This window comes from Ranitomeya imitator, chromosome 1 (genome assembly GCF_032444005.1).
Source record: "Ranitomeya imitator isolate aRanImi1 chromosome 1, aRanImi1.pri, whole genome shotgun sequence".
In the NCBI taxonomy this organism is placed as follows: domain Eukaryota; kingdom Metazoa; phylum Chordata; class Amphibia; order Anura; family Dendrobatidae; genus Ranitomeya; species Ranitomeya imitator.
The window spans coordinates 374,936,374-374,961,071 of NC_091282.1; the positions used below are offsets into that span (position 1 = coordinate 374,936,374).

Sequence of the window (24,698 nt, forward strand, 5' to 3'; positions counted from 1 at the left end):
AGTTAAATGTTCATTTTTATTTAAACATTCCAAAAATTCCTGTGAAACACCTGAAGGGTTAATAAACTTCTTCAATGTGGTTTTGAGCACCTTGAGGGGTGCAGTTTTTAGAATGGTGTCACACTAGGTTATTTTCTATCATATAGACCCCTCAAAATGACTTCAAATGAGATGTGGTCCCTAAAAAAAAATGGTGTTGTAAAAATGAGAAATTGCTGTTCAAATTTTAACCCTTATAACTCCCTAACAAAAAAAAATTTTGGTTCCAAAATTGTGCTGATGTAAAGTAGACATGTGGGAAATGTTACTTATTAAGTATTTTGTGTGACATATCTCTGTGATTTAATTGCATAATAATTCAAAGTTGGAAAACGGCGAAATTTTCAAAATTTTCGCCAAATTTCCATTTTTTTTACAAATAAACGCAGGTAATATCAAAAAATATTTACCACTATCATGAAGTACAAAATGTCACGAGAAAATAATGTCAGAATCACCAGGATCCGTTGAAGCGTTCCAGAGTTAAAACCTCATAAATGGACAGTGCTCAGAATTGTAAAAATTGGCCCGGTCATTAACGTGCAAACCACCCTTGGGGGTAAAGGGGTTAAAGGGAATCTGTCAGCACAATTTCACCACCCAAACTATTTATATGCACATTTAGTTCTTTTAAAGTAGAGCAATATCTTGACATGGCCAGACGGTTCCTCCATTACTGAGAAATCTGTGTTTGCATTGATAGGTAAATGAAGCTGTAGTTCTATGGTTGATCTGAAACCTCTGTCACTCCAGCTCTATACCCGCCTAGCACCGCCTCGTCTAGCTTGACTGACAGCCTTTATGCTGTGTGACTTCAGGAAAAGGAGCTGTTAGGCAAGGAGGAGGTTGCGGCGCTGGTCGCGGAATAGAGCTGGAGTGACAGAGGCTTCAGACTACAATAGTTCTTCAGCCTCATTTGCATATCAGTTCAGACGCTGATTTCTCAGTTATAGGCTGCCGTCACACTAGCAGTATTTGGTCAGTATTTTACATAAGTATTTGTAGCCAAACACAGGAGTGGAACAATTAGAGGAAAAGTATAATAGAAACATCTGCACCACTTCTGTATTATCACCCACTCCTGGTTTTGGCTTACAAATACTGATGTATAATACTGACCAAATACTGCTAGTGTGACGGCAGCCATAGAGGAACGGACTGCCCATGTAAAGATATTGCTGGACTTGTCTTTGAAAGCGCGCATGTAAATACTTCAGAGAGATTAAATCCTGCTGGCAGATTCCATGTAAGGCCTTGGGAAAAATAGATTTTTGTTGTTCTTTATCTACTAAGCTCAGAGAAAATGGAGGGAAGTAATAAAACATAGGAGTTAATCATTGTGATTTATTGTTAGAATCAGTTAAAAGCCACTTACTTTACTAAAATAACTGTCATTGAGTATTTGATAGTCAGGGCATACATTAACAGAATATTTTCCTTACATAATCTTGGATGTACTGGAATCTTTTTTTGCAAAGCATTATTGCAAATTTCATAGCACAATATCAAAAAATGGCTTTTCTTTTGCTTATGTGGGGGTTAGTAAACACAGCGTTGTCTGATCGTGCTGGGGTTGTTAGGACCTGTTGGGAACTGTCCTGTTGATTGTAGAAATAATTAATGGCCAAGCAGCATCACAAGCTACTAAGTGATGAAAGCTGGATGTGCAGTAACACCCTGTTTAATCTTGCCTCGCTGGTAATGACTTGCTATAATACTTTTCAAAACGTAACGAAATTTAGCTGGAATATTATCTGGTCTTTGATTCTGCTTAGAATTATTCCAAAAATGTTCAATCGTTGCCATGTACTATTAGGCTGCCGTCACACCAGCAGTATTTGGACAGTATTTTACATCAGTATCTGTAGCCAAAACCAGGAGTGGGTGATAAATACAGAAGTGGTGCAGATGTTTCTATTATACTTTTCCTCTATTTCCACTCCTGGTTTTGGCTTACAAATACTGATGTAAAATACTGACCAAATACTGCTAGTGTGCCGGCAGCCTAAGGGAAATAATTTATAGCATTTCTATATTAAATGTGTAGTATGGCTCAATATGACAAAATACTATAAAGCAGGCTCCTGAAAACCATATCTGTGTATATGAGTATTTTACATTGAGATTTTAAGGCTGTGTGCATCTTAAAACCAATATATATTGCTCCAATGGATCTAAAATAAAAATGAAGTAACTTTGTAAATGGTCTTCAGTAAAAATTTTGTACTGTTATGTTTCCAGCTCCTATGCAGACCTATATGCCGTCATAGTTACACACAGTCTGATCTTGTTGGATCCCGTCATACTGTAACACTGGTGGGTGTGGACCCACTGCACCAGGGGCCAGTTTTACTTTGGATTGTCTACCGGGTCTTCACTAGAGTCTCTGGTGGTGAGGATAAGCTGTGCTGCCGGTAGACACCAGGTACAACTCCAAGGAAGTCCCCTGGACTGAGCAGCTGACCGGAGGGTCAGAAGCATGGGTATGAGGGTTAAATTCCTGCAGACAATGGCCATGCCCCCTAAAGCCAAATGGAATCCACATGCAAATGCAGTAGTGCTGAGGAGTGCTGCTAGAGGCAAACTCAGCGAGATGGCCTGACACAAGTAAAAGCCATGCGGTAACCACGGTGCTGAGGAGGCATGGGAGTTACCACCATGACACAAACTATTTCCATCTGTCCTCTACATTGTAAAGTTTCATAATAAGTATGAGACTACAAAATTAGGCTACACAGAAATTGTGTCTCTTACTCTTATTTGCATAAGATCTGTGTACTGAAAATGACAGGACATTTTTATGACTATTTGCAAAGTTGATAACTTTTTTATCTGCTATATATTACCAATAAAAAACATGGTAGGTAGTAAAGTATAGGCCTGTAAATAAAGCTTTTTCATTGTCAAATGAAATTCAGTTAAACCTGGCATCTGAACCTCAAAAGGTTAATTACGGTAATTTATATAAAATCTAAAAAAAAAAACTACATTATTTAACCCAATCCTCCTTTGTCTTAACAGAGTGCCTTTGATGTGCTTGGGTTTTCTCAAGATGAAAAGAATTCCATTTACAAGCTAACAGGAGCCATCATGCATTTTGGCAACATGAGATTCAAGCAGAAGCAAAGAGAAGAGCAGGCAGAGCCTGATGGAACTGAGGGTAAGCGTGTTGAAATATGTGGCACCATTGTAAAGTTATTGTGGTATTTGTCATAACATTCTTCTTGTGTTACAATATAACATGGAAGACTAATGCCCAACTGTATCGGTATTATAATTCTATCTCCATGTAGTGTTCAGCATAATATATGACCAAACTATAATCTAGGAGTCTCCAACCTATGGCTCGAGTGCCATTATGTGGCTTGTGGGCGCATGAAGTCTGGCTCACTGCTGTCTGCCAGCTTGGTGCACTTTGCACCAGGATTAGCAAATTGCTATGAAGAGGAGGTCTCCAGATGGTAACTTTTGTTTGTAGCCATGCACAGTGCACATGAGCAGATCTGGATAATTATATACTGGCAGGTAGGACGATGAAGCTATTTAGAGAGGTGCTTGAACCTGGATACAATAATTTGTTGAGCGTATTTAATGAGAGAATACTGAATGGGGGTACAGTGGGAATGCCTGGATTTAACCCTAAGATCTCTGAGTACTTTTTGTGGGGAGCTTTGACTATGATTAAACTGGTAATGGGGAGCCCTAGGTGTCATTTCTGAGGTGGAAGGAGGGCACTAGATGGGGATCGTTACAATCTCTCAGAGTTGAATGTGGCTCTCAAAGTGAAATAGGTGGGGGACCACTGCTACAATCCATTTAGGAAATGACATAACATATAAAAAATAGTTTATACCAGGGGTGGGGAACATCAGGCCCGTGAGCTGTAAACTGCCTGCGATTACCTTTTGTCCGGTCTACAGGCAGGTTCCCGAGGACTGCAATGCTCGGGCCGGCAGCTGTGTTTTAATGGCCGCCAGTTCTTTAATTTCCTGTTGCTCTGCGTGTACGTGCATGCAGTGCTTACTACTGAATGCTGTGGCATGTGCAATAAAAGATTACATCCTGGCACTTTTGTGGGCGAAGTTAGAGCTTGATGCGCTCTCGTGCCACAGAAGACTATTGCGGCCAGAGCCGGTTTTAGAGAAAGTGGGGCCCTGGGCAAAAGTTTAAAGTGGGGCCCAAAATTCTCACATATTTCACATCACATATTCGGTTGTATTTCCATGTGCTGAGTTCAGGCCGTTAAACGAGCGTAATCTACAATAATGAAGTCGTTCGATGCTTGTTCCCGAGTTTTTTTTTACACCGGCTGAGGAAGAATGATGGGTACAGATAGTCCTCGATACAGAATAATACTGGAACCATATAGTATAGTGCACTCCCCATGGTCCTTGATAAGAGTATAATGCAGCCTCCCTCAGGGTATACTGCAGCCCCTCTCATAGAGTATACTGCAGCCCTCTTCAGAGTATACTGCAGCCCCCCAGAGTATACTGCAGCCCACCTCAGAGTATACTGCCACCACACACAGTATAATGCAGCCCCCCCACACACACAGTGTAATGCAGCCACACAGTATAGTGCAGCCCTCACACACAGTATAATGCACCCTCACACTGTATAATGTAGCCCCCTACTCACAGTATAATGCAGTTCCCACACACACAGTATAGTGCAGCTCCCCACACACACACAGTATAATGCAGCCCCCCCACACACAGTATAATGCAGCCTCCCACACACAGTATAATGCAGCCCCCCACACATAGTACAGTGCAGCTCACCTCCACACCCAGTATAATACAGCCCCTCACACACATAGTATAGTACAGCCGTCGTGGAAAAAAGGGAATCCAGCTCCAAGAGATAAAATCACTTAACTTTAATAGTATTCATTTAAAATAGAATTATGCTGTAAGACATACAAAAACTGGGTATACCAGAAGGAGAGTGCCTGTCTAAACTGTATACATTTTGAACACACAAGTGTTCTTAGTCTCAGTTAGCTCTCACCATAGTGCAGCCCCCCACTCACAGTATAGTGCAGCCCCCACACACAGTATAATGCACCACCCACACATAGTATAATGCAGCCCCCCACTCACAGTATAATGCAGTTCCCACACACGCAGTATAGTACAGCTCTCCCCACACACACAGTATAATGCAGCCCCCACACAGTATAATGCAGCCTCCCCCCACACTGTATATTGCAGCACCCCCCACACACAGTACAGTACAGCTCACCTCCACACCCAGTATAATACAGCCTCTCACACACACAAACATACAAAAATCGGGTATACCAGAAGGAGAGTGCCTGTCTAAACTGTATACGTTTCAAACACACAAGTGTTCTTAGTCTCAGTTAGCTCTCACCATAGTGCAGCCCCCACTCACAGTATAGTGTCGTTTCCAACACACAGTGTAGTGCAGCTCCCCCACACACACAGTATAATGCAGCCTCCCAGACACAGTATAATGCAGTCCCCCCACACACACACAGTATAGTGCAGCCTCCCCACTCACAGAATAGTGAGCCTGGATGTGGGCCCCATGGCTGGATTCAGCACTTCCTGTGCCCCTGAGACTCTTGCCATCTTCTTGGAGCTTCCTTCCTTTCCTTCTCCCTTCTCTCTGACAGGAACTGCAGACCCACATGTCTGCTCATCTCCACTTCTCCTCACAGACTCCTCTCTCATTGGTCTCTCAGGACCAACTCCTCTAACACACACTGTCCTCCCGCCCTCTAAGCTCCTCCCCCTTTTTCTACCTATCCCACTCAATCCCACCACCCTGTCCTATCCAGCCACGGATGAGGCCTTCCTCCCTAAGGGTACGCCCAGGTGCCCCGACTGAACTGGTGTGTGTTGGATGTGAGTGTTAGAGTTTTGTACAGTGTCCCCTCCTTACGAAAGAGTTGGGGTACCACACCTCTGGATGAGATGCAGTACCTCTGTGGTGACTGGACCTTCAGGGGCGCCACATACCACCCCCGTTAAACAAAACACGTCCCGGGCTGGAACAAAGCAAAAACCCGGTGAATTCATGCAAAAAATTTTGTAGAATGCATTCCAACAGGTAACATTAACTCATCTTCCCTTTGTGGGAGGTGCTTTTCTTAAACGTTACATTTATATAGAAATATCAAAAGTGCAAACATATTAAAAGTGCAAAACGTCATTAATGCAAGTCTGTTTGTCGATGGAATACAATAGTATTTTTGTTAGAAAGAAATTTAATCATCGAACCAGTAATGTTTTTCTTGGTGAGATGCAATCACTGTGTTAATAACAGTTCATTAGCTAAAGAGTATCAATCACTAGAGATGAGTGAACCTGAACAGTAAAGTTTATTATAGGGTCTGTACCGAATACTTACTGTTTGGACACGAACTCTGAATACAGAGTTCTCCAGGAAGCCCGCATTACTTTTCATGTTTGCACCCTGAACACCAATGGCTCTGACAGGTGGTAGGATTATTACTACTGGTCAGAGCTCTGCAGTTCCCACCCTGTCAAATGACAGCATGAGCCCGCAGCTGTGACCTCCGGTCACAGAGGTGTCATCTGATGGAAGTTCTATTGATGGGAGCATTCATCTGCCGGGGCCTGCGCTATAAATAAAAAAAAAATGCCAACGTTCCCCTGTATTTTTGATAAGCAGCCAGTCAAACTGACAGTTGCTGGATAGTGATGAGCAAATATACTCGTTGCTCGGGTTTTCCAGAGCACGCTCGTGTGGTCTCCGAGTATTTGTGACTGCTCAGAGATTTAGTTTTTGCTGATTCAGCTGCATGATTTACAGCTTCTAGCAAGCCTGAGTAAATGTGGGGGTTGCCTGGTTGCTAGGGAATCCCCACATGTAATCAAGCTGTCTATCAGCTGTAAATCATTCAGATGCGGCGAAGAAAACTAAGTCTTCGAGCACTAACAAGTACTCGGAGATCACCTGAGCGTGCTCGGGAAAACCCGAGCAACGAGTATATTCGCTCATCACTAATGCTGGCTGCAATCCTCAGCTGTCAGCTTTAGCATGGCTGGTTACTGAGAATAGATGGGTCCCGCGAATTTAAAAAAAAAATTATTTAAATAAATAATTTTAAAAAACGGCGTGGGGTCCCCCCATTTTTGACAACCAACCAACCTAAAGCAGACAGCTGGGGGCTGGTATTCTCAGCCTTTTAAGGGGCCATGGATATTGCCCCCCAGCCTAATAATAGCAGCTTGCAGCCGCCCCAGAAAAGGCACATCTATTAGATGCGCCAATTCTGGCACTTTGCCCAACTCTTCCTACTTTCCCTGTGGCGGGGGTAAATGGGATAATATTTGTGGGGATGATGTCACCTTTGTATTGTCAAGTGACATCAAGACCACGAGTTAGTAATAAAGAAGCGTCTATAAGACGCCTATCCATTACTAACCCATAGTCATATCTACTATATAATTGTCTAAGGGTCAATTCCGTCTGTCCTTCTTTCTTTCTGTCACGGATATTCATTCTCTGATTGGTCTCGGCAGCTGCCTGTCATGGCTGCCGCGACCAATCAGCGATGGCCACAGTCCGATAAGTCCCTCCCTACTCCCCTGCAGTCAGTGCCCGCTCCATACTCTCCGCAGTCACCGCTCACACAAGGTTAATGCCAGTGGTAACAGACCGCGTTATGCCGCGGGTAACTCACTCCGTTATCGCCGCTATTAACCCTGTGTGACCAAGTTTTTACTATTGACGCTGCCTATGCAGCGTCAATAGTAAAAGGATCTAATGTTAAAAATAATAAAAAATTATTATATACTCACCTTTCCCGCTCCTCGCGACGCTCCGGTGACCTCTCCATGGAAGCGGCAGGTTCCGGTGCCAACGATGGTATGGGAGAAGGACCTGCCATGACGTCACGGTCATGTGACCGCAATGTCATCACAGGCCCTGCACGAGAAGGACCTGCCATGACGTCACAGTCATGTGACCATCACGTCATGGCAGGTCCTTCTCGCACAGGCGCGAAGAAGCTGCGGTACCATGGGACAGGCAGGGACAGCGTCAGGAGCGCCAGGAGCAGGTGAGTATTTCATATTTACCTGTCCGCGTTCCATCCGCCGGATGCCGCTCCGTCTTCCCATCCTCTTGCAGTGACTGTTCAGGTCAGAGGGCGCGATGACGTATTAGTGTGCGTGCCGTCCTCTGCCTGAACAGTCAGTGCAGAGAGACGGGACACTGAGGAGCAGCGACGAGAGGTGAGTATGTAATTATTTTTTTTTTTATTGCAGCAGCAGCAGCATTACATGTGGCACAATTCTGTATGGAGCGTCTATGGGGCCATAAAGAACTGCATGGAGCATTATATGGGGCATCTATGGGGCCATAACTGCATGGAGCATTATATGGGACATCTATGGGGCCACAACTGCATGGAGCATTATATGGGGCATCTATGGGGCCATAATGAACTGCATGGAGCATTATATGGGACATCTATGGGGCCATAATGAACTGCATTGAGCATTATATGGGGCATCTATGGGGCCATAACTGCATGGAGCATTATATGGGGCATCTATGTGGCCATAACTGCATGGAGCATTATATGGGGCATCTATGGGGCCATAACTGCGTGGAGTATTATATGGGGCATCTATGGGGCCATAATGAACTGCATGGAGCATTATATGGGACATCTATGGGGCCATAACTGCATGGAGCATTATATGGAGCATTTATGGGGCCATAACTGCAAGGAGCATTATACTACATGACTGGGCAAAATACTATGTGACTGGGCAAAATACTATGTGGCTGGGCAATATACTATGTGGACATGCATATTCTAGAATACCCAATGCGTTAGAATCGGGCCACCATCTAGTTGTAAATAAACATACAGCCAAAATAAAGTCCTTTATTTAAAATAAAAAGACACACAGCTTTCTTTTTTTTATTTAAAAATAGCAAACACAGTTATACTGACCTTACACCCATTCCATTGAAGCCCTTGTCCCCTGTAAAAAAAAACATAAAATAGGCAACAAAATACTCACCTAATGCCCATTTAATTGAAGTCCTGTTCTCCTGTAAAAAAAAATAAAAAAAATAAATAAAAAACAACCATACCCCTCACCTGTCCGCTGTACTGTCTCACGTCATAATTCAAGATGTGACCATCCAGGCTGAAATCCACGGCAGAGTGAGCTGCTGCAAGCACAGCCTCAGTGACTAGCGGTGATGTCCTCTTCACTGTGCAAGCACGAGATCTTGCATGTTATCGCGAGATCACAATTTTTAAACTAAACCAGTGCTATTGCATCTTTTACTAATTGATTACTAATTGGTAATCGCTCTAATATCACTGATTGGTAGCTATTTAGTAAATGATATGACAGTGCTGTTTTATATCAAACTGCAAGGCCTCAGGATAAGGGTTCGCTCACACGGCCTAGTGCTACCTGATGTTTTATCCGATGTTTTATTGGAAAGTGGAGCGCCCCCAGACACAGGGCCACAGGTCACTCGGTACCGGTCCTTTCTGCTCGGTTACCCGGTCGTGACCCTGCTATGGGGCGTCCAATAAAGGTTTTTGAGTAGTCTGTCAAGGGTTCGTGACGCCACCTGTGGTGTTCGGTCAGGGTGACCGATGCTGCTGTGGGGTCCGCTGGGGTGATGGGATGGCAGCTGGATGGTATAACTTCCCACAGGTGAAGTGTGTCCCCAGGGCTTCCCAGATATGTAGATGGTGATGGTGTCAGGTGCAGTCAATAATGAGGACACAAGGTTGCAGTCTCTTTACCTCTTTACTGAAGGCTTCAGGATCCTCTATCCAGAGTACGTTTAACAGGGCTTTCAGAGATCGGCCGGTCCGTTGGGCACATCCAGAGTTTGCCTCGCAGATGGAAATCGTTGCCTACCAATAGCGCCTGTGTGTTGTAGTCCTACCCTGCTGAGCATTCGGAATAGTCCTCACAACTGCTGCTCTCGTTATTTCGTTCTCTACAGCTTGTTCTCTCTCTCGTTCTTTGGTTCCAGATGTTACTAGTTTCTAAGGTCCCCCAGATTTGTTATGGCTAGGATGCCACCCGTATGACGGGAAGGCTTGGAGGTCTTCCGGGACCCTAGAGACGCCCCTCTCCCATTGTTGTCCCCTATGTCTTCGTAGGTGTAGAAGGTAGACAGCCAACCTATGATTAACTGTCCAGCGGAAGTTGAAGTAAGGCCTGAAGTCAGTTACTCCTACGGTGATCCGGCCACCGACTACGCGCCTCAGTAAGATGTTGCCTTCCTCTCTCGGCACGACTCTTACTGGCTCTCCTTTGTGCTGATCTCGTTTACACGTTTCCACAATATCCTTCCCTTCGTGTCTCTTTCTTAGGATACCGCCGCAAGGTGTGCAGGCGTGGTTCCGTTACGTTCTGTTCGCTAGGCACCTGCCAGGTTCCCACGCCTGACAGGGACCCCCCTGTGCCTTCTCCCTGCAACACCCCCTACCACGGGATGTTGCCTGGTTCCAACCCAGTCAGCTTCTGACTAACTTCCTCCCCAGCCCCTAGTTTTACCAGTGTGAGGAGTGGCCCAATAAATAAAGCCTTTTGCTCCCCCTAGTGGCCGGAGTGTGAAGTGTAATGTGTTCTAGTGATACCTGGTCAGGAGAACTCCTTAGTGCCATCAGAGGTACCGCTGCTCCCCTTAGTGGCAGAGCGCTATACTGCAACGACCAGGTCTCTGGTGCGCTGCATTCCCCCCCGGTTAAATCCAGTACTCCTGGACTGGGAAGAAGAACAACAATATAATGCAGTGAAAGACATACAAAATTTTTGAATGCTAAGAACAAGTAAATAGAAAAGGTGCTTCCCTTTATGGGAGGTGAGGACGCTTAAACGTTACAAACAATAACAAGATTAAATATTTTTAAATAACATTTTGAGTATAAATAACCTTCAGTACCCAGCCGGGTATTCTACTAAGTGCAAATTTTTGAACAATAAACTAACTCTTCCTTTAAGGGCGTATACGCTGAACCCACTAAAGGCCTACCATAAAATAATATTACAACATTTAAACTTTCTTTCCGTTCCAACTTCACCAATGCAGGACCGCCTAGCTCCTCGGCTGAGCCTACTGCCATTGTGCCGACCATCTTTCTACATCTCTCAGTAGGACTCTCTCTCTAACCCCTACGGGTTGAGGGTAGCAGCAGGAACACAGTGAACTATGTACATATTTCTGATCTTCGAGGTTTATTCCTATAATAGGTTGCAAGGCATCCATCGGTCGAGGACTCTTCCCGGCCGCGGAAGTTCCGGTCCCGTGTTCTCGCCCGTTGCAGTGTCCTTGTCGTGGGTTCGTCTCTCAGGTGCGGCCAGGTCACCCGGTGTCTGGATCCGAATGTCAGCTTTGGTTGCAAGTTCAGTAGCGGCAATAATGCACACTGTGGTAACAGGGGTGGAATTCGTCAAATCCGGGTTAGTCGTAGTCAGGATAGCAGGTGGCGCCACTACCGGTTCGCATCGGTAAACATTCTGGGCGCACCACCTTTGCGCACTCCGATAGCGGGTGTAGGTCACCTGATCCCCCTGATACAGCAGTTGATTATCCCATCTATCACGGCGTGGGGTCTTCACGTTGTAGCTAGTAAAGAAGATTTCCGTCGGTAGCCCCGGTTCCTGTATATAGCCCCAACCCCGCTTCGGGCAAAAGGCTACCACAGTTCCCCGCTTTACCGGACTTCCTTTATTACGTCCTGTCTTTGGTTCTGGTACTTTCGGTGGGTCACTTTGTTCTGTCTCTTGTTGGTCTTTCCAGTGTAAAATCAGGCATTGCTTATATTGTTCCCAGGTGAGCGCAGCAATGCTGAGGCCCTCCTGTCTGGCCCCGTCTGGCCCTATCCTCGGGTATTCCCATTGGAAGATCACCCCCTCGGAGCTCACGCACAGTGGTGTCCCCATAGTTGTTGGGAGCGGAGGCACCAGCTTCTCCATGGTGCCGGGGGTTATAGCCACCAGTTCAGGGGCAGGGAGTCGGTCGCTGTCAGGACGGGGAGTTGTCGCGGGAACCGGATAGGTCATCAGGGCAGGGGCGTTTTCCGTACCTCCGTCTGATATGGTTCCACCAATGCCGATCGGTTCCGTTGATAAGGCCGCTGGAATCGGCCGCGGCCCTCGGTGGCGGCTCCGATCTCCATAGCTTCACATCGGCTGGTTCCACGCTTGGGATAGGCTGACTTGGCTCCTCCGCCCGCGACCCTGGGAAGTCTGGGTCCTCCTCCGGTTGGCGGGGACAAGCCAGGATCACTTCTTCGCCGCTCGGGTACCCTTTGGTCGTCATCCCCTCTCCGGGATCTGCAATGGCACTCCCACGCGGCTCCTCCATTTCCTGGGGGTCGAGTTCCTCCTTGCCTTGGTTCCCACCGGTGCAACTCAGGGGGCAGGTTCTCCTCTGCTTCAGGGGAGATCGTCCTCCCGCAACAGTAATCAGAGGGGGCGGTCAGTACTTCTGGCGCCACTTTGATAGTCTCCTCCCATGGCACGCCCTCCTTCTTCTCCTGCGCTCCTCGTGGCGAGGCAATGGTGGTGGTTTTGGCGGGAATCCTGCGCCAATAGCAATTCACAGTCCTTGCAATAAATCACAATTCCAACACGTCTCAATCACAGTTCCAAGGCACACATGACCTGCTTCTTAGGCTTAAGTACGATCCTGTTCGTGACGCCAAGTTGGAGCGCCCCCATACACAGGGCCACAGGTCACTCGGTACCGGTCCTTTCTGCTCGGTCACTCGGTTGTCACGGTGGCAGGACCCGGTCGTGACCCTGCTAAGGGGCATCCAATAAAGGTTTTGGAGTAGTCTGTCAAGGGTTCGTGACGCCACCTGTGGTGTTCGGTCAGGGTGACCGACGCTTCTGTGGGGTCCGCTGGGGTGATGGGATGGCAGCTGCAGGAAGTACTCCTGGACTGGGAAGAAGAACAACAATATAATGCAGTGAAAGACATACAAAATTTTTGAATGCTAAGAACAAGTAAATAGAAAAGGTGCTGTTCTTTATGGGAGGTGAGGACGCTTAAACGTTACAAACAATAACAAGATTAAATATTTTTAAATAACATTTTGAGTATAAATAACCTTCAGTACCCAGCCGGTACTTCACTTCCCACAAGAGAAGTGTGTCCCCAGGGCTTCCCAGATATGTAGATGGTGATGGTGTCAGGTGCAGTCAATAATGAGGACACAAGGTTGCAGTCTCTTTACCTCTTTACTGATGGCTTCAGGATCCTCTATCCAGAGTACGTTTAACAGGGCTTTCAGAGACCGGCCGGTCCGATGGGCACATCCAGAGTTTCCCTCGCAGATGGAAATCGTTGCCTACCAATAGCGCCTGTGTTGTAGTCCTACCCTGCTGAGCATTCGGAATAGTCCTCACAACTGCTGCTCTCGTTCTTTCGTTCTCTACAGCTTGTTCTCTCTCTCGTTCTTTGGTTCCAGATATTACTAGTTTCTAACGTCCCCAGATTTGTTATGGCTAGGATGCCACCCGTATGACGGGAAGGCTTGGAGGTCTTCCGGGACCCTAGAGACGCCCCTCTCCCAATGTTGCCCCTATGTCTTCGTAGGTGTAGAAGGTAGACAGCCAACCTATGATTAACTGTCCAGCGGAATTTGAAGTAAGGCCTGAAGTCAGTTACTCCTACGGTGATCCGGCCACCGACTACGCGCCTCAGTAAGATGTTGCCTTCCTCTCTCGGCATGACTCTTACTGGCTCTCCTTTGTGCTGATCTCGTTTACATGTTTACACAATATCCTTCCCTTCGTGTCTCTTAGGATACCGCCGCAAGGTGTGCAGGCGCGGTTCCGTTACGTTCTGTTCGCTAGGCACCTGCCAGGTTCCCACGCCTGACAGGGACCCCCCTGTGCCTTCTCCCTGCAACACCCCCTGCCACGGGATGTTGCCTGGTTCCAACCCAGTCAGCTTCTGACTAACTTCCTCCCCAGCCCCTAGTTTTACCAGTGTGAGGAGTGGCCCAATAAATAAAGCCTTTTTCTCCCCCTAGTGGCCGGAGTATGAAGTGTAATGTGTTCTAGTGATACCTGGTCAGGAGAACTCTTTAGTGCCATCAGACGTACCGCTGCTCCCCTTAGTGGCACAGCACTATACTGCAACGACCGGATCTCTGGGGCGCTGCAAAAGCACTTGGCGCAATGTTTTACTATGGGGCAGTGCTGATCTGCGATTATTTTCTCAAGCCGATTTGGCATGAGAAAACAAAAGTAGCATTCTGCGAGTGGCTCCGATATTCAGATCACGCTCACCCATGTAAGTTTATGGCTGCGTGTAAAATATCGGACTGCACTGCGCTCACAGACACAAATGGAGAAGATGGAGGAATTAAGTTCTCCATCTTCTCTGCACTTTTTCTGCGATTCTCTCATGCAAGATAATGGGATCACACGCAGATATCACACAGCTCAAACTCTGACAGAGTTTGGACCGAGTGTCATTAGCAAAATTGTCCCGATCTTCTCGCACGAGAGAATATGCGACAGTGTCAGCGACCCCTAACACGCAAGATTTCGCTCTCTCAGTGAGAAGGGCCGTGGAGGGTTATGGGATCTTGCTCTGCAAGTTGGGATCCTACAACCCAGAACTCAACTTTTTTTTTAGACATTTCTGGAAATTTTTGACAATATGTTAAGCTTGTTATATAAACATATTATGTCATGTTACATCATGTTGTCATAATTCCTTTCATGTGTATTTATTTCATAAAGTGATATACTAACCCTTAGCTCCATGTACGCCTAATTTTCTAGTTTGAAAAAGTATCACTAGAAGATAATCTACCGGTAATGAGAGCTTACCACCATGGCAAGGTGATCAGTGCTTATCTCCTTCCAATTACATGGAGGTATAATTTATATGAAGCTGTTACCATCAGTAATGGTGGACAGATGATTGCTGGTATGATTGTTCGTCCCCATACAATTTCTGTTATTGCTGACTAACAATGTTAACCAAATGGCACCTTTCTACTTCTCAATGCTCCCCAGGAACTCAGCTACTGTGACCTGCAGGATTGGCGTTGAGCATATTAAACATTTTCTACTATATAAACTGTGTATTTTCAGAGGCTGATAAGGCTGCCTATCTAATGGGCCTGAACTCTGCCGACCTCTTGAAGGGCTTGTGCCACCCTAGGGTTAAGGTGGGGAATGAATATGTCACCAAAGGACAAAATGTCCAACAGGTCAGTTACATATATACTTGTTCTCAATATTTTAGGTTAGGATAATGATATTATACTAAAGTGTTACAGTATTATTAATATTTGTATTGTATTTCTGTAACATCACCTTGAATGTCTTCTAGTTATATTATGCCACTGGTGCTCTAGCCAAGTCAGTGTACGAGAAGATGTTCTTGTGGATGGTCGTGAAGATTAACACCACTTTGGAGACCAAGCAGCCAAGACAATACTTCATTGGGGTGCTGGACATTGCTGGGTTTGAGATCTTCGATGTAAGTAAACGCCTGAAATTTTAGAATAAAGGAAAATTCTATAAACCATATGTTAAGTGTCGAGATCCCACCTCTGCACAGGGGGAATCTCGAACCATCTCCACTGTGGTCTCCCATTCTTCTCCAGCCGCAGTGGAGTCTGCTCAGCAGAGACGTCGGTCCCAGCGTCTAGCTCAGGCTGATACTGGACGACTGGTTACTGCTGACTTTCCATCTTCTGCCATTGTAGCCAGTACTGGGCAGCGGAGAGCAGGTGTTTCATGGACTGTTCTGCTCTTCCCTTTCTGAGCATGCCCAGGGCAAGATCTCTCATTGGAGATCAAGGGTCACATGCTTAGATACTGTAGGAAATCCCATTGGTCCTTTAGGAAGGTCCTGAAGGTGTTCTTCTTCTGTGGCTGACTCCCATTGGTCCTTCTGGGAAGGTCCTGTTCTTGCTGCAGCTATAAAAGGTTTGCATGGCCGCACGGCCATGCGCTAGTGAACATTTGGAATCGTGTGTGTGTTGATGAGTGCAAGTCGTTCTTTAAAATCACCTCCCTTGTGTATGACTGTTCGCAAAAGGTGGATTCTTGCTGTCTAGCGTCCGACTAAGCTGTCAACATAAAGACACACGATACAGCGTCTATTGCTGTAACCGCCAGTGCGGCGCCGTGCTCTTATAGAGCGCTTTCCTATCCCAAGTCTGGGTGGTTAGTGGCGTCCGCCAAAGCAGCACAGCATGCACTCTTGTACTTTAAGTTATATTTTGTTACTTTTACACCCCAGTTGCGGTGTCGAGCTCAAGTGGTCTGAACGTACTCTAATCCTGTGTCTTGGGACAGAGTTCTGTGACTCCTTGCTTGCGCTCTTGGTGCGGTACCGTGGCCCTGTGACGCAACAGGATTTGCTTCGTTCACACAGGGTGAAGTTAACCCATGTGTGTATCCACATTGTACCGCCATATAGTCTGTCATTACTCAGCAGCAGGTTCCATCTCTGCACGGTGGACCCCGGGCTGCGAACGCACCCTATACCATCTCTCTTATAATTTGGTGTGTTCCGCTAGCCCTAACACTATATTAATTCATCATTACTATAATTTGAACCTGTTTCCACTTTTTTCTCTGCAGTACATCTTTTATTTATTATGTTTGCTTATCTAGCACAAAAAAAAATTCTGGAGCACTTTACAGACGTCATTATCTCTGTCTCCATTTGGGCTTACAATCTAAATTCCCTATCAGTATGATTTTGAAGCGTAGAAGAAAACTCGCATGAAAACTCCTTGCAGATGTGATCCATGGTGGTATTAGAACCCAACACCCTAGTGCTATAAGACTACAGTACTAACCATTGAGCCACCATGCTGGCCTTTATTTCCCAACGTTTAATATGTGATACACTTAGGTCACTGAGAAAGGCACATCTGCCATGCGAGGCAATATACTAGACTCGGAGGCTAGGAGTATGAATTAAAGGGTTATTAAATGTATACAGCAATATAAATAAAAAGGTTATCTTGCACCACAGGGTATGCCATAAACAAATGATAGCTGTGGGTTACACCAGTGGGTCCAGAGTGGGGCCCATCATGTACCACTGTCAGAGGAAAGGTGTCTGCATGCACACATCTCTTTCTTCATTTGTATGGGGATTCCAAAAATGGCCGATGTAGACAATCCATTTGATTTAGTTAGTGAAATATATTGATTTCCATGATTTTTTTTTACTATGGATCTTATTTTTTATTATGTTATAATTTTTTATATGTTTTTCTCTAGTTTAACAGCTTTGAGCAGCTCTGCATTAACTTCACTAATGAGAAGCTACAGCAGTTCTTCAACCACCACATGTTCGTGTTGGAGCAGGAGGAGTACAAAAAGGAGGGGATAGAATGGGAGTTTATAGACTTTGGCATGGACCTGCAGGCCTGTATTGATCTCATAGAGAAGGTGAGAGCATTGTAACGATGGAGTCATATATTAGTCCTGTATCACACTGTGATATATAAGGAGTGCAATTTTTAATTGTATCCTTTGACTAGAGGTCATTTATTTTAGCTTTATTTTCTAATTATTGCTTTACTATTGCCTATAAATTAAGAGGTTCCCTTTCCATTATATTTTTCACAGACCTCTATGTATTTTCTAGGAGACATGAAGTATAAGTAATTATTACAGAGGAAACATCAATTAATTCAGTTTTTACATTCTTCGTTTTATGTGTTACTTATTGGGCTTTGTTTGGTGGTTCTCCACAGCCTATGGGTATCATGTCCATCCTTGAAGAGGAGTGCATGTTTCCCAAAGCCTCTGACATGACCTTCAAAGCAAAACTATATGATAATCACCTGGGCAAGTCCAACAACTTCCAGAAACCAAGGAACATCAAAGGGAAGCCTGAGGCTCACTTTGCTCTGGTCCACTATGCTGGTACTGTGGACTATAACATTCTTGGCTGGCTGGAGAAGAACAAAGACCCATTGAATGAGACTGTGGTAGGGCTGTACCAGAAGTCATCCCTCAAGCTGCTGGCTCATCTCTTCGCCAACTATGCTAGTGCCGAATCAGGTACAGATGGAAAAAATGCTGTGCTATTGTATGATACTATTAAAGTTGTGCCCGCTTTTCTGTCAGCAGCACATATACATATATGGGTACCTACATGAAATACTAGCGCAGTTTTAGGATGCACACAGCATATTACTTACTCAGAACAAATAGCATCATTACACATTGAAATCGTCATTCTAAGCAGATATTAAAAGGTCATTAAGTTATGCCATATCTGTAGGGACCCCAGTGATCCAGGGAACTGACTCTGGAGCCCAAAAAACTGGCTCTGTAGAGCCAATTCATGAATTGGGTGGTGGTGACTAGGGTTGAGCGACTTTTACTTTTTTAGGGTCGAGTCAGGTTTCGCAAAACCCGACTATCTCTAAAGTCGAGTCGAGTGAAATCGGCCGATTATGGCGAAAAGTCGGGGATCAACCGAAAAACGAACCCCAATGCAAAGTCAATGGGTAATTATTATTATTATTTTTTTTTCTCTCTCTCTCTCCCTCTCCCTCTCCCTCTCCCCTCCGTCCCTGAACAGAAAAGCTGGTGTTACACATTTCAAATCGCTACAGCGCACAAGCGACAAGATGACGATAGGCGTCCACGCCCCTAAGACCCATGTCATCACTCTGCCCACGCTCCTTCATTGGCTGAAAAAATGGCGCCAAGCGCGTCATACGAAACGCGACTTTGGCGCGAAAGTCGTGTACCGCATGGCCGACCCCACACAGGGATCGGGTCGGGTTTCATGAAACCCGACTTTGCCAAAAGTCGGCGACTTTAGAAAATGAACGATCCGTTTCGCTCAACCCTAGTGGTGACCATCCTCGGTCCCAACTCCATTAATCATCTATGGGACTGCTGGAAAAAGTCGAGTAGAGCGCCTTTGTGTATACGCTATGCAATGACTCCCTCTAGAGAAAGAGTTGTTCAGAGAAGACCAACACTTTAGGAATTATATAATTTGTGATGAACCTAAATAGGTTGATTGCATAGGTTATAGCCAATAGATTACCATCAGCCCTCTCCATATTATGAGCTTTTATTAGCTTGTTACTGTGTGGTGCTGGGACAAACAATATTTTGAATTAACTATATATTTGATGGTTCCTGATGGAAAACTCATTTCACCTCACGTTTCATCCGTTTATCGTCGGAACCTGATGTGTGAAAGTAGCCTAAGCTGCAGATATGGGGTTAATTTGCAGGTTAATTGGGCTCTGCCTGGTGCCTGGGCTTTGACCCCCTGCAGCCGGGAGCAAATTAACTTTATTTGTTCTGGTGGCATTCAGGTTTCAGTTCTAGGGGCGGCGTCGGTGCAGGTTCAGTCACTCTGTTTATAGAGCGCGGTGGCTGTAACCACACACCTATCACTGACTGACAGCCCTAATGCTGAGCTGCTGTCAGTCAGTGCTGGCGTCACAGTTACAGCCACTACTCTGTATACTCAGAGCTGAAACAACACCGGTGCCGCACCCGTGACTGAAAATCAAACGCTACCGGAAGTTAATTTCCTCCCGGCAGTGGGGGTCTAAGTGATAATAAATGGTCATATCTGTAGGTTAATAGCGTTTCTTCTCGTGACAGGTTCTCTTTAAAAACTACACATGTAATTCTAGCCTTAAATTTAGTAAATAATTCTCAATATATAGTGCAGTTGGTAAATTACTGAAAGGGAATCTGTCACCAGTTTTTTGCTAGATAATCTTAGGGCAGGATTATGATGGGACAGAGTCCCTAAATCAAGCTATGTGTCCCTTGCTGGTCTGTTTGCTATCATTTTGATGCAATCACTGTTTTCTCTGCTGTGCATCTAGCAGAGCTCAGAGTACTGATCCCTGTATAACCCCACCCACACCACTGATTGGCAGCTTTCCTTGTACACTGTAAATTGACAGTTGCTAATCAGTGATTGGGTGTGGTTAAATTGCAGTTGACTAAGAGACGCGAGACAACTAGTCCTCTAGTGATAATCTCCTGTTGATAAAACACTAATTTTATTGAAACAGCAACACACAGCCCAGTAAGTGACACATTGTTAGAATCAGGCTATCAAGACCCTATATCATGCTGCTCTCAGATTACATTGCAAAATCCTGCTGACAGATTCCCTTTAAAGTGTTTGTATGAGAGGTCTGTTTCTGATATTCAGGTTCATTCTCAAGTTTTTTTCTATTCTCCCTATACATAAAAATTAATAATGCTGTGTTTTTTTTTTTATTTTCGAACATGCTTCTGTTTCATTGCACTCCTCAGAACAAGCTTCCAAGGGCAAAGGCAGTAAGAAGAAGGGTTCCTCATTCCAGACAGTGTCAGCTCTGCACCGGGTATGTGACTGTACATCCACAACATAATAAAAGCTAACGAGGTTGTCTTTGATGTTTAGTGACTTTGTCTTTGAAATTGGGTGATAAAAAACAATACTCATCTTACCGATCACATCTCTCATTCCAGTGCTGCCTCCATCAGGGTCTGCGACCGACTGCAGCAGCGACATGATAGAGCCAGTGACATTAAAGAGAAACCGTCGTTTTAACTTTTATTGCATAAATCAATAGTGCGCATGAAAATAAGAAAATTTGTAAGATATCTTATCAGGGAAATGTGATTGTTTTTTCTGCCAAGATTCATCATTCATTTTCAAAATTCCAATTTCTCTGCTAAAATCTGAGTTCAATGAAGACAGATGTTTAAATGACTGAGGTAGGAGATGGCAGTTGGTGCTGATAAGACTCTATGTAGAGGGGCGAAGCTAAGGGGGAGCTAGAATCCGACCATTTGTATAGAATCTTACCAATAGTTACTGCCATCTCCTATCTCAGGAATATTACAATTTGTCTTCACTGAATACAGATTTTACCCAGGAATTGAGAATTTTGAGAATGAATAATAATCGATCCAGAAACAGATTTCTCTGATAAGATACATTACAAAGTTGCCTATTTTCATGTGTACTCTTCATTTATGAAATAAAAATGTAAAGGACAGTTACTCTTTATGTTATTAAGCAATTGGGACTCATGACACTGGCATAGAGCATATACTGCAGGTTATTGTGTTGTTGGATTCACATGTACAGATGTTTTTTTTACCCTAGAAGCATGTTTATGATTTGGCCATAGAATAAGGTCACTGATAAAGATTAATGGGGGTCCGACACCACCATTGATCATCTGATATCTGCTCAGGCTTGGACAGCAGTACATGGAGCAGAATAGCGTAACTCTGTAATTGTGTAGTGGCTGCTGCTACTGTAAGGCTACTTTTACACATCAGGTTTTCAGTGTCAGGCTAAATGTTGGAAAAACAGGATCCGGCGCAGATTGTGAAAAACTGATGTGACGGATCCGTTTTTTTGACGGATCCGGCTAGCCTATCTAGATTATTGGATGAAAAAAAAAATTGGAGCATGTTCAGTTTAAAAAACCCAGATCAGGCCGCCGAATCCGCCTTTTTCCGGATCCGGCACCTTCCGGCTCCCATAGGCTTCTATTCTAGCAAACAGCCGGAAGCGCCCGATCCGGCGCTTCAGGCTTTTTCGCCAGAGACAAAAAAACGTTGCTGTGGACGTTTTTTCAAGAAACCGGGAACGGCAGATTTGCCGGATCCGGTGAAAACCCGGACGAAGTGCAATGTCATCCGGTGCAATCCGGCACTAATACAAGTCTATGGGAAAAAAAACTGATCCGGCGGCAAAATTCGCCTGATCCGGTTGTGTGAGGAGGGCTTGATTAGTATATATTGTGCATGAGATATCTTAACTAATAATCTTTGCATTATATATTCAGAATATATAGAGCCTGATTTTTATAAATTATTTTCAACTGCCTTTTTTTTCTCTTTTTGCGTATACTGTATATAGAGGGATATTGATATGAAAATGAAGGAAATACGTGTCTGTTTTGCATGTATTTTTTATTTTTCTGATGGCAAAGGACCATTACAATACATTTTAAAATCTTTCCATTTCTGTAAAAATCATTTTTATATATCAGACACGTTGTGATTTTTTTCAGTGGGGTAGGGCTAGTAACAGTGATTTATATTGGCATCTTTTTTTTTTTTTATTTAGTCATGTATTTATTTTTAATTTACATGCAAATTGCCTCATCAAAGAGGAAGAGGACTAGAACTCTAGTGCCACCTACTGGAAGTAGCAATCCTAAAAGTCAATGTCAAGCCTTGCTCCCGTTACTTTGGATAAAAGCCAAACCAGAATCTCAATTTGCAGTTTCAGGGTGTTGCCAGAGGTGATGTCTCTCCTTGTGGAGAGTGGCATGCCTGACGTGCCAGGGTAAGGAGACTTATAGGCCATGCAGTGCTCATCTTGGAAATTCAATATACAAATTGCCTCTTCAAAGAGGAAAGGTCTAGAACTCTAGTGCCACCTATTAGATTAGATTTCTAGTCCTCTTCCTCTTTGAACAGGCAATTTGTATTTTAATTTCCCAGAGAAGCATTCAATGCCTTTAAGTCTCCTTACCCTGGCATGTCACTTTCCATAAGAAGAGACGTTTCCATTTTTTTCATTTATTTTAGACATTGTCCTCCTCTATAAGGTTCTAAAAGTATTTTGCTGGGCATTTTAACATTGAAATCCTTTTTTTTTTCTATTTGCACTTCCCTGTAACTGGGACTGGTCAATTAGCACCAATTACAGGTGAAACTCAGCTTCCTGCCTGCATAGAAGAGCTGATTGGTTTACTCCTGTTTCCCCCCCACACTCATCGATCACATGACTGATGGGCGCCTCGTATTCTATGCAGTGACATTTGCCATGCTACGCGGTGTCATTTTAGAACGCAGACTGCCTAGATACTTATAGTGTTTGGGCAGTCCGTAAGTAGTTAATAAGTGCTACTTACCGCATATAAAATGAGTATATTGTTATTTTCAGCTGTAGATTCTAAATTCCGCAGCGGGATTGACATTTACAAATCGAATACGGCTTCTTTGTTACCAAATTCCTGATCTTCTCTGTTATTAATAACATGCACTATCCCACTGTTTGTTAATTCTGTGCTCCCTAGGAGAATCTGAACAAGCTGATGACCAATCTGCGCTCCACTCACCCTCATTTTGTTCGCTGTATTATTCCTAATGAATCCAAATCCCCAGGTAATTGGCTTAGAATAAGTTCATGTTATTTCACACAATCATCTCATTTAGTGTGTCCATGTTACAAAACAAACAGTCATAAATCACATATAAAAGGAATTCGTATCAAAGGCATTACCTAGAAAGAGAAGCCATTTTTATGTACCCTATTAGGAAATTTAGAGTTAAGAGGGGAGAGCGGTTACGCAGAGCAGCTCCAGTCTTATGGACCTGTGATGCGCTGGATTACAATACGCAACGGAATCATCCTGATTGTCACTATGTAACTCTTGGATTCCCCTGTGGTGGCGCTGCATACCAATTGGACATTTATTAGCAGATATTCCCATAGATAACAAATGGTAACTGGTGGACCTAACATGAAGATGCTGTGTGATCAGTTATCCGCCAACGGACCCTTCTGACTAGTTTACAAAATCGAGGAATGAAATATAGAAATCTTTTACAAGTTTTGTAGTGTTAATGATTCTGCGTGTATTCTAAGAATATCTATATTCTCATTTATTCTAGGTGTAATGGATAATCGTCTGGTGATGCACCAGCTCCGTTGTAACGGTGTGCTGGAGGGCATCCGGATCTGCAGGAAAGGGTTCCCTAACCGTATCCTATATGGAGACTTTAGGCAAAGGTAGGAGGAGGACAATGTTGCACAATGACAAAATACATTTCTTACCACATCGGCTTTACATATTTTCTGTTTTCCAGATACCGAATCCTGAACCCTGCAGCTATTCCAGAAGGACAGTTTATAGACAGTAGGAAAGGCGCAGAGAAACTCCTTGCCTCTCTAGAAATTGATCATACTCAGTACAAATTTGGGCACACCAAGGTAAACCAGGCTGTACAAGAGTCGAAAAATTTGACTACCTTTTTCCAAACAGCACCACCCTTGTTCACAGGTTTTGTGTGGTATTACAGCTAAGCCCCTATTCATTCCGATGGAGCTGAGCTGCAATGCCAGAAACAGCCCATTGACAAGTGAGAGGCCATTTCTGGAATAAAAGCAGTCATATTTTCCAGTCCTATATTTCCACTTTAAACAAGTCAAAATTTGAAATAAATGTCAACAATTTTCCTAAAAAAATTATTATTTTTACAGGTCTTCTTCAAGGCTGGTTTGTTAGGTCAGTTGGAAGAGATGCGAGATGAGCGACTTTCTCGAATCATTACCCGAATACAAGCTCAGTCCAGAGGTGTCCTCTCCAGAATAGAATTTAAGAAAATTGTGGAGCGCAGGTAAAACACCTAGGCGAACAAATGCACAGATGCAATTAGAAAATGTACAATTTACTGACATTATTCTGCATAATACATTTCTAGACTGTGTGAAATCAGGTATGATATATATAATTACTAAAACATTAGATAAAGAAACTAATTCCATTGTACAACTGGTGTATAAGCAGAGAATTCCATAAATGTAACCAAAACCTTAGGCTAATTTCTATGTCAGAGGCTCAACTGCAGATTCCTTCATGCATGCTAGAAGAAAGCAGCACAGCA

The 24,698-nt window shown here is 44.3% G+C and overlaps 1 protein-coding gene across 1 annotated transcript in view; it reads left to right on the forward strand.

Annotated features, from left to right (window-relative positions):
* MYH7 (myosin heavy chain 7) overlaps positions 1-24,698 on the forward strand; it is a 60,442-nt gene that overhangs the window by 9,823 nt on the left and 25,921 nt on the right. Inside the window, exons 11-20 of the mRNA XM_069761805.1 lie at positions 3,061-3,199; positions 15,147-15,265; positions 15,388-15,537; positions 17,301-17,471; positions 17,780-18,089; positions 20,334-20,404; positions 23,108-23,195; positions 23,706-23,823; positions 23,901-24,024; positions 24,295-24,431. Of these exons, the coding sequence (XP_069617906.1) occupies positions 3,061-3,199; positions 15,147-15,265; positions 15,388-15,537; positions 17,301-17,471; positions 17,780-18,089; positions 20,334-20,404; positions 23,108-23,195; positions 23,706-23,823; positions 23,901-24,024; positions 24,295-24,431 (1,427 nt within the window). The remainder of the gene's footprint in view (positions 1-3,060; positions 3,200-15,146; positions 15,266-15,387; positions 15,538-17,300; positions 17,472-17,779; positions 18,090-20,333; positions 20,405-23,107; positions 23,196-23,705; positions 23,824-23,900; positions 24,025-24,294; positions 24,432-24,698) is intronic.